The sequence below is a fragment of the Arachis ipaensis genome, chromosome B3 (assembly GCF_059453495.1).
Source record: "Arachis ipaensis isolate K30076 ecotype BB chromosome B3, ASM5945349v1, whole genome shotgun sequence".
Lineage (NCBI taxonomy): Eukaryota > Viridiplantae > Streptophyta > Magnoliopsida > Fabales > Fabaceae > Arachis > Arachis ipaensis.
Window position 1 is genome coordinate 124,195,170 of NC_142438.1, and position 10,670 is coordinate 124,205,839.

General features: G+C 31.9%; 1 protein-coding gene across 1 annotated transcript; it reads right to left on the bottom strand.

Moving 5' to 3' along the window:
• Nucleotides 1–359: 359 nt before the first annotated feature.
• LOC107630929 (ultraviolet-B receptor UVR8) lies at nucleotides 360–3,039 on the bottom strand. The gene is made up of 9 exons (XM_016334225.3): nucleotides 2,835–3,039; nucleotides 2,372–2,558; nucleotides 2,138–2,284; nucleotides 1,912–1,993; nucleotides 1,528–1,680; nucleotides 1,185–1,430; nucleotides 901–1,091; nucleotides 683–824; nucleotides 360–602 (listed from the first exon to the last, which is right to left on the bottom strand). Exons 1-9 carry the CDS (start codon nucleotides 2,911–2,913, stop codon nucleotides 510–512), a joined length of 1,320 nt encoding a protein of 439 aa, XP_016189711.1. The 5' UTR covers nucleotides 2,914–3,039; the 3' UTR covers nucleotides 360–509.
• Between the last annotated feature and the right edge of the window lie 7,631 nt (nucleotides 3,040–10,670).

Here is a 10,670-nt window from a genome sequence, read left to right on the forward strand (position 1 = left end):
ATATATATATATTTTTTAAACGTTTATACTTGTCATAATATTGTTAGACTTTTTTATTAAATCGATTAATAATTTATTTTTTAATAAATTAGAATAAAATCGCTTTATTATAGCAACAATAATAAACTCAATTATCCGCATTATAATTATTAGATCCGATTTGATCCGATCGATTTACACAATCTAAACGGAATCATATTTAAATTTTTTGATAAAAAGATAAATATATCTCTAATTTTTGTTTAAAAAAAAATGATCCAGTGGATTATGTAAATTGATTGGTTCGACCGGATCTGATAACAATTAGATTTACTGTTATTGTTATAAAAAAATTGATTTTATTTTAATTTGTTAAGAAATTAAAAAATAACTGGTTCATTAATACGTCCAACAATAATGCTACACACAAATGTTTTTAGTGACTAAGGAGGTAGAGAAACTTAGCCAGCATAAGTGAAGAATTAAAATTCACACACATTTTCAATGTTACTCGATCCATCCATATTCATTTAGGTATTGAGATGAGCATATTGAGGGACGTTAGCTTCAACTTCAACTTCAACCCTCTCTTCCATGCCTGAATTAATAGACTTTTTCCTCACCTGCCAATCATAAAAAAAAAAAGAAAAAACACGTTTACTCACACATCCACTTTACTCAAACTAGTATTATACACACTTACATTTTCATCTGGAACAACTGCATATTTCTCTGATAGCGGAAAGGGTCCTTTCCCTGATGATGGATACTCGTTTGAGGAGGATTCCATGTTTTGTCCAAAAGATCCGTCAAAGCTCAAGGCCTCAATTATCATGGGGCAATTCCTATACATGATGAATGGATCGCATTATTATATATTGTGATCTTAATAATGTGCAGCATGGCATGGAATTACAATACCGGTCAATGGTTTCCCCATGGCCAAGCTGTCCATTTGCACCTCTTCCCCAAGAATATAAATTTCCAGATTGAGTAACAGCCATTGTGTGCCTCCATCCACATGCAACCTCACTTACTTTCTGCTCCTGGGGAAACTTCACTTGCATCGGACAGCAACAATCAAAATTGTGACCAACTCCAACCTGTCCAAACTAGTATTCACAAACAAACAGGTAGGTTATTACAATGCTCAATATGAATAGAAGTAGAGAATTTAGAAAGGCAGAAAGAAATAAAGTAGTAACCTTGTTCCAACCCCAACCAAAAAGCAACCCATTAGAGGTGAGTGCCATAGTATGCCTCCAACCACCAGATACCTGAGAAATGAACATTTTGTTCAAGGCTTGAATCCTGCAAGGCACAAGACAGTCCTCAAAATCTCCATGTCCTAGCTGCCCATATTTGCTCCATCCAGTAGTGTACACTGCACCACTACATGACACACATATTGTGTGCCTCCAACCACAAGCAACCATTATCATCTTCTCACCCTGCAAAACACCCACACTTGCATATACTATTGTACATCACAACTACTTAACACCTATAAATGATGCTTAAGTATGTAAATAATTAATGGCATGTTACATCAACAGTGACTCTCTCAGGTATTGAGCGGTCATTGCGGTCTCCCAGTCCTAAGTTTCCATATCTGCCCCAACCCCATCCATACAAAACCCCATCTTCAGTAATTGCTGCACTGTGTTCAGCTCCAGCAGCAACCATTTTGATAGCTACTCCCTGCAACACGGTTACAAATTCATATCATGCGTCCAAGTGATCCATGGAATCATTTTTTTAAGTAATGCTAACCAACTTTTTTCTGCCAACGTTAACCAATTTTTTAAAAATTATTGTGTTTATCTTTAATTCTAAACTCTAACTCATAAACCCTTAACTCTAAATCTTAGTTTCCTGTAGTTTTTTTTTTTCTTAGAAACAAGCTTCAACTCTAAAAAGTGTAAACATTACCTGAAATTCTTGGACTTTTTGTGGCACAAGAGAGTCATTTGCTGTCCCAAGTCCAAGTTGACCATTTTGATTACGTCCCCAACTTCAAGTTCACAAAATAATGATATGTTAGAAATTCAGAACTAGCTCAACTTTAAAAATTATTATTTTGATTGCATATTTTTTCTTCTATACACAATAGTCAACACAATACCATCATAGTAAAATTTGGGGAAGAAGAACAAACCTGAGGACCTCACCTTCGGTGGTGAGTGCTAAACAATGACTGTCCCCACAGGCAATTTGCTTTACCTTGAGACCATGTAATGCTGTAATTGGATGAGGAATCAGCAAGTCGCTGTGATCGCCATGACCCAACCTTCCAAAGTCACCCCTGCACATAAACCGGGGTTCAATTTGTGAGAAAAAAGACACAAGGAAAGAATTGGTTAGAGTTAAAGATGAGGAATAAATAATGTACCATCCCCAGCTATATACACCCTTTCCTGAAACAGAATGTGCTACAGTGTGATCAGCTCCACAGGTAATGGCTACTATGTCTTGACCCTCCAAGGCACTCACTTTTGTCGGTAAGAGACGATCATCTGTGTCACCATGACCTAACTGTCCATCCTCTCCCCGCCCCCATGAGCATACAACATTTCCACCTGTTAACAAAATCAAACAACTAACACCTCATTCTGCAACAAATTCAAAGAATATAAATCAATAAATCCAATATGAATGCTTTAATATAAAGAGCTGCTACATTTGTATATTTGAAACATGTTCATAATGAACGCTTGCAATGCAGCATAACATAAAAGAGAGACAAAAGACGAATTGAAGAAGAAGAAAAATGAAGTGATGATGCGTGGATTTGAAGGTGTCCACTGTTTGGGACCACAGGAAACGACGTAAAAAGTGGAGGATGGTGTGCTTACTAAGAAGTGCAACAGAGTGGCTGGCACCGGCAGATATGAGAAGAACACGACGCGGTGGATCAGTGGCTTCATTCATCATCTCCTTCTTCTTCTTTTCTATACTCTTCTATAATACTCTAACGGATTGTTGAGGACAAAGGAAAATACTCGTCTGCTGTTATGGCACTTTTTTGGGGGGTGAATCCAAAAACAAAATACAGACAATGACTACTAACAAGCTATGAATGTATATATATAACTCTTCCTTTGTACAATACACTAGTGTGCGACTGTGCGTCTCCTAGCAAATAAATGAATAGTAGGTGAAATATTTTATTAAAATATGTACTGTTTTTCTCATTAATTTAGGAGAGTTAACAGTAGTAGATAATAATGTCATTAAATTAAATTAAAGCGCGCATAGTTGGCATCTATGATTATATAGATTAGCTCCATATACAATGTATTGTATGATGTGCTCTCTAACAGGGTTGCTCCAATGCACGTGCTAACTTGATTTGCAAATTGCAAGATATATTCAAGAAGGGGTTTGGTAGGAACCCAGCCACACTTTTTTTTTACTTCTTTTTTTCGGTGACTACCTCCATTGTTAATACACAAATCTTCATGATTAATCTCAAAGTATGAATCGTAATTCCTGAATGCCGTTTCAATTGGGGGTAGGGGAAGGCTACTACTTTTTGAATGCCGTTTGAATAGTGAGAAAGGAGAAAAGATTTTACTATTAGATCAAAAAAGAGGAGTGGGTGGGATGATTATGACCTTAGTAATTAAGATGATTAAAATTAAGATTTGAGGGAGGTGGTGTATACGAATATACTGTGTTAGTAATTTAATTAGGCTAATTTTTAGGGCCTATTATTTATATTGTTCAACAAGATCATTGTCTACTTAGCATTTTCCAACAAAATTACATCGATTTTTATGAAACTTATCTCATTATTATATTGAAATTAAAAAGTGTCACGGTTCAATTATTTGTTTTTAAATGCATGACGTACGTGGGCCGATGTCTAATTTGGCGGGTATTGTTGACCCCAAGAAAGGATTAAAAACATGTGCAGCTACATAGTTGATTTACAATTTATGATATTATTTCTTTTTGTGGATTTTCATTCTCTTGTAAATTATTGGTATAAAAATCTTAATAATTCAAACTTAACCTTCATTTTCTACTTTCTTTTCCCTTATAATTGTGTGAAATAGTCAACAATATTAGCGTGAATTTGGTTCATCCACTTGCCTGCTCAAATTAAAGAGAAGACGAACAAGGATTTCAACATGAACTATTTAAATGGGTGAATTACTAAGATTACAGATGAAAAATCAGCGAAAAAAAAATTATCAGTTACTCACTAAACAACAGTCACACTTCGTGCACTTGACTATAGCTTAGCGATTTAGGTGGCATCTTATTAAAGCATGGAATTATGTGTTTAACTATTATTCTCATCCACCTTTTATCGTATTTGTCAAGGGAGATGCTATGATGCCGAAAAAAAGATTTTTCAGCAGTTGTGGAGAGTGTATGTCACATGGTGGTGACTATATGTGTCTTGTTGAAGTATTCTTCATAGTTGGAGGCGCTGCAATTGGAAGTAGACAATTCATGAGAGAATTCCACTATTCAGAAGATTTGTGTCAGACTCTCTTATTAACAACGAGATTTAAAAAAAGTAATGAATTTGGTTTAGAGTATCTCCAACAGTAAGGGTGTTAGAAACAAGAGACTGAGAGAGTAATCTAAAAAGTGTATTATTGAGTGTGTTGAAGTTGTCTATTTAAGTTGTTTTTGAATGATACAATATAAAAGAATATTTATAGGTATTAAGAGAATCATAATAATAAAGACGTAATATCCTATAATAAATATTCAGATATACTAAATAATACTAATTGATCCTAATTATATTCTAACATTCCCCCTCAAACTCAAGTGAACTTGAGTTTGAAACTTATTTAAAACAACGAAATAAAGAGAAAAAAAATGCATAAACTCTCTAAAACGGGTGCAGACGGAACTGCCGGAAGGAAGCGCAGACGGAACTGCCGCTTGTCTGAAAAAAGCGCAGACAGAACTGCCGCTTGTCTGAAGGAAGCACAGATGGAACTGCTGCTAGTCTGAAGTAAGCGCAGACGAAACTACCGCTTGTCTGAAAGAAGCGCAGACGGAACTGCCGCTTGTCTGAAGGAAGCGCAGATGGAACTGTCGCTAGTTTGAAGGAAGCGCAGACGGAACTGCCGCTTATTTGAAGGAAGCGCAGACGGAACTGCCGCTTATCTGAAGGAAGTGTAGACGGAACTGCCGCTCTCTGAAGGAAGTGCAGACGGAACTGCCACGAGAAAACACAGACGGAACTGCCACGAGAAAATGCAGACGGAACTGCCACGAGAGAACACAAACGGAACTGCCACGAGAGAACGCAAATGAAACTGCCACTAGAGAACGCAGATGGAACTGCCGAAAGAGAGCAAAAACTATATGATTTCTTCATGAGAATAGGAAAACAGCGGATGACATTGGTGTTTGATCGTTCGACTCGAAAAGACACAAGACGGAGAGAATAGGCTAGTCGATGAGGTGAAAAAGTATCAAAGGAGTGACAAAAGGTCAAGAAAAATGGCATAGAAAAAAAAGTGCAAAAACTACGGTGATTTTACTGCAAGGAAAACAACATATCCTCTTCAAGGAGGATACCATGGCTCTGATACCATGTTAAAAATAAGAGACTAAATAATACTAATTAATCCTAATTATATTATAACAAAGGAAATGAAGGACCCGTACTGATAAAAGCTGAAGACCAACTGGTGGAACAACATAAACATGAGTCCCAGCACATATTTCAAAGCAAGGAAGGCCCTGCTCAAAGGAACTTGCTTTGTTTTCATTATAATCAATAAAATTTTAACATGTGGCACTTAAATTAAAAAAAATTTAAATAATATGATATTAATATAATAACTAATAACTTTACATAATATATTATCAATAAAGGGTTGGTCTTCATCTTATTATATACCAACTTATTTAACTTTACGTATATAATTAAATATTATAATTATTTATAAATTAAATATGATTTAAGTATTTAATTTAGTTATTTAAAAAATTATATTAAATAATTAAATTATATTTAATTTAATAATAATTATAATAATTAATTATAATTTTATTTAATTAATAATTTATATTAATTATTTAAATCATAATTAATATAAGTAATTAAATTAATATTGTATATTAATTATATTATTATATTAAATTAGCCGTTATAAAACTAGCCGTTGAAAGAGGACTTGATTAAATACATATGGCAACTTCGAAATTTTTCTAAAAAAATGCCCAACTTCGAAATAGGCAGCAGCATAGACAATTGAAAGAGGACTTGATTGAACACATATAGCAATTTCACAATGCTTGTAGTCAACTATAGAGTTTAATTATGTTTTTTCTTTGTATTAAGTAATTTTATAAATTAGTGTAATTCCGAATTATATATTGTGTATTATTGTTATATATGAATTTATTTAATATTAATATTTTTTAATAGTGAATTATTTTTAAATTTATAAATTTAAATTACATTATTCAAAAAAATTAATTACATTAATTTCAAGTATTTTAATTAATTAATTAAGTGAGACCACGACAGGGACTAAAGTTAGTTCCTCCTAATAGAGAAGAGAGAGATGCTTTGAGTTCCTATTTACTGTTTATAACGCAAAAGCTGATGTGGAGTTACTTTTTATGACAGGTGGGCCATAAACAGGAATTGGAATAAATTCCCTGTTGGAGATGGTCTTAGAAAAATAAGTATAATATAATAGTAATCAAATATTTTTGTTTTGATGTTTGGACTGGATGGACGTGAAAACATTGTATGGGCCGTAGATTATTATGGGCAAGTCAATCAAAGTTGGACTCTTTTTGTCTCAAAAAACATAGAAAAGAATTTATTTTAATGTCCAAAAAATGCAGGTATGTAGTCCAAATTTTAAAAACAATAATAGTTAAGAAATTTATTTGACCTTAAAGGTAATTAATAATTGAAAATTATAATGAGTACTAGAATAATTGTTTAAAAGCATGTAATTTATTCTGATATTTTAAAATATATGTATATTTTTTATATAATAATTTAATTATGTTTATTCTTTTAGATAATTATGTACATGATGAATGTATAATTTTTTTAATTATAATACATAATTAAATAGATGCATAAAATCTTTATCCTAAACTGTCTCAAAATTGAATTAAAAAATATATAAAAAATTAGTTATTTTAAAAAAAACTAAAAAAATAATTGTAATATAAGTTTCTATTATTTCATATAAACATATTTTTTATAAATATGATTATTTTTTTATTTATATACAATTCTAGTTTCACGTTATAAATACTAGTATATCTACAGACACAAACGTTTCAAGAGAATTCACTCTTTTTATTATTAAATATGTATAAAATTAAATAAAAGTAAAAATTTTTAGCAGGATAGTTATTTATAAGAAAAAGTCTATGGGGCCAGCAATTTTACTAAAATTTGGCCAACACTTAACCAACAAAAAAAAAATCAATCTTTACTATTAGATCTAATCTCACACCATTAAAAATATCAATAATGGCTAATTGATGACTACAAATTACAAAATTTATTGGCCCCTAGCACTCTGCTATTTATATTTTAATTAAAATGTATAATTAATAGTTTAGGTTTTAAAAATTTAAAAAAATATTTTTTTTGTAAATCATGTATAATGTTAGTTTTCTAAAAAATGAAACGGTTCAATAGTTCTTTTTAATTTTTATTCATATTTTTTTTTCATGCAAAACTAACCAAAAATGTTGACATAGCCCAACCTCCTTTTCATGTCCAGTTAGTCCTTACTGTTGACATATTGGTGTCCAGGTTCATATTGGAAATAAATAAATATTATAATTACTTTATTAACATAAGTTGATTAGCATTGCTTAATGCAATGTTTGACTGAAATCTACATCACATCTTTTCTAAAGTGTGGGACCTACGTCTGAATGCTCCAAATACATGCTGCAGCTAGGGAGAAACTGCTCACGCATCAACAGCACACTCCAGCTTGACACGTTTTCATCAGTATGTGCGAAGAAATCTATGCCTCAACACCAGAGAATTTTCCATTTGTTAATAACAATTAACAAACAAACAAGAATTCGCAGTGTGAAAACTGCAACAAGTAGTTGTTCCCTGATTATCAGTTTCTTACCGAAGTAAGCAACTTCAGCGAAGAAATAACACAGAAAAGAAGGGTGATTAACACAATACTGAAAATCGAACTAGACCAGCTGGTTCAATTGAATTAATAAAAAATCGATCACCTAGTTGGTTCAATTAATTTCATAAACCGTTTGGCAAACCGATAATTAATCAATAAATCGTCGGAATCAACCGGTTTATTTAAGGGTTTTTAATTTGGTATCGACCCCTTAAAACAACATCATTTAACCTTGAAAAAAAAATAGAAAAAAAGAGTCATAATCCCCCAAACACAGCTCGCCAGTCCCACTCCTCTCTTTCTCTTTGAAAATTGAAAATTCATTTGGAGAACCCTAGTTTCCAAACGCAGCCCCCGCAGCCCCGTAGCCCCGCCTCGCAGCCATCGTCCCTTTTCTTAGTCATCGCCGAACTCTTCTCCTCCCGAGACAGGCGTCACATGTGAAAACTTTGTCGCCATCGTAGGACGCTGCGTCGGGTGTGAAAGCTCTATTGCCGTCCTAGGAAGGTGTGTCGCCGTCGTAGGAATCTCTTCAATGTTATGTGGAAGCTCTGTTGCTGTCGTGTGGAAGTTCTGTCGCCGTCGTCGTCTCCTCTATTCAAGCTCTCCCTCTCTGTCTTCGCCGGTAGTTCCCACTCATTTGTCGTTGCCATCACTCCCCTTTCTCCTTTGCTACTGGTAAGCACTGTTACTTGAAATGATTTTTGCTTGTTTTTTAATTTGTATTGTTGTTAATAATATTGAGTTGCTGATTTTCGGATTTTGATGATACTTTTGTAGTTTTGTTAATAATACTGATTTTAGTGGTTTACTGAATGTCTAAGTTGTGAGTTGCTGAATGTTTCTGTCAAATATTTTTTGCTGAGTTAATTTTATTCATGTTTTTTTTTTGCTGTTTGTTATTGGTGATATGGTACAGTCTTTCACTACATTGTTGGAATTTTTTATTTTGAGTTGTTTGTGTCATCATTCTGATTCTGAGTTGTTTATGCTGATTTTGGATTGTTGTATTTGGTGGCTGATTTTCTGATTTTGAATTATTGATGGTGCTATAGTGTATGCTTTACTGCGTGCTGGAATTTTTATGACTTTGAGTTGTTTATGGTATAATTGATTCTGAATTATTTATACTAATTTTTTTTTGCGTTGTTAATTTTGGTTGCTGATTTTTTTTTTATTTTGAGTTTTTTATGATGCTATAATGCAGTATTTCACTACATTATTTATGCTTAAATTTTTTGTTTATAATGATTTTTTTATATTTAGTTGTTATTCTTGTAGTTGATATTCTTGATTTTGTTGTTATATTTTTGTTTTTATAATTTTTATGAGACTAAAATAATTGTTGGTGATAGAATATTTTGTCTTTGTCATTTAAGTGTATTTTGATTTTTTTTTAATTATAAAAATTGATATTTAAAGTTATTTGATGAATTTTTAATAATAAATTATGAATAATTTATTATAAAAAATTATAAAATTTATTAATTTAAAAATTATTGAATTTAAATATTTAAAATTATATATTATATTTTTAATAATGTTATTATATATTTATTTAAACTAGTTGAATTTTTAATTAAATTTCGATTAAATTTTTAAATCGTTAAACTAATTATTTTATTGATTTATTGACTGATTTATTTCTCACCACCTTTTATTGTTCAATGATATTTAATGTTTAATCTCATATTTTATTATTTTTTTTTTATTTATTTTTAATCTCATTTATAAAATTAAAAATAAAAAATCATATTTTATTCTTTTAAATGTTAAAAAAAAATAGAGAGGATCCATTTTCCCTTAATCATTAATGCATAATAGTCGCATAATGTGTCACGGTGCCCATGATTCCGTCACTATTACGCTAGGGGAAGAAAAAGAAAGAAAGATTTGGTACCCTTTTAACTTCTTCTCTTAATTATGAATTTTTACTCTCACAGGGTCACCACATGTGATTGTGATTGTAAGCAGTACTCAGTACTGGAGTCTGAACTACTAGTAATTGAATAATTGTTCAGCACTCCTAATGTTATTAATTGTGAAATACATATATTTTTACTCATAATTTCCACGTGGTTAATCAGTAGAAAATTTTATGGTAAATAAATATTATACTACTACTCATAACCTTACAAATATTTTTTGATAAACGTGAATTTCGTGTCAATTTTATATACGATAATAATGTGGTACCTAAAAATAAAAAATTTTTAAATTTAGGTTACTTGATAAGTAAGTCAAACGTCCATCATATCCCTATTCCATTTCTTTTTGACTTTTGGATCCCTCTCTACAGCTCCATTGCACCCCTCACATGTGACACATCACATCTCTAGTATCTGCTTTGTCCTCGTTCGTTTCACCACCTTACCTTCCATGTCCTTTGGTAGTTAATATTAGAGAGAATGTGGTGTTATACCTTGAAATTATCACGATAATGTGTAATACCCATGGTTTTGAAAATCGGTATTTTACGATTTGGTTTAACATAAAAAACCATGAATCAAAACCATTTTCAAACTGTTGAACTGGCTGAGAATTGGTCGGTTGGACTGAACTGAGACTCGACCGGTT

What these genes read in the sequence shown, in the direction of transcription:
- LOC107630929 (XM_016334225.3), bottom strand. Translation starts at nt 2,913, where the DNA reads ATGATGAATGAAGCCACTGATCCACCGCGTCGTGTTCTTCTCATATCT. An exon ending in GGTGTATATAGCTGGGGATG is followed by an intron (nt 2,285 to 2,371) that starts GTACATTATTTA and finishes GTTTATGTGCAG; the next exon opens with GGGTGACTTTGGAAGGTTGG. An exon ending in CATGGGGAAACCATTGACCG is followed by an intron (nt 825 to 900) that starts GTATTGTAATTC and finishes CATCATGTATAG; the next exon opens with GAATTGCCCCATGATAATTG.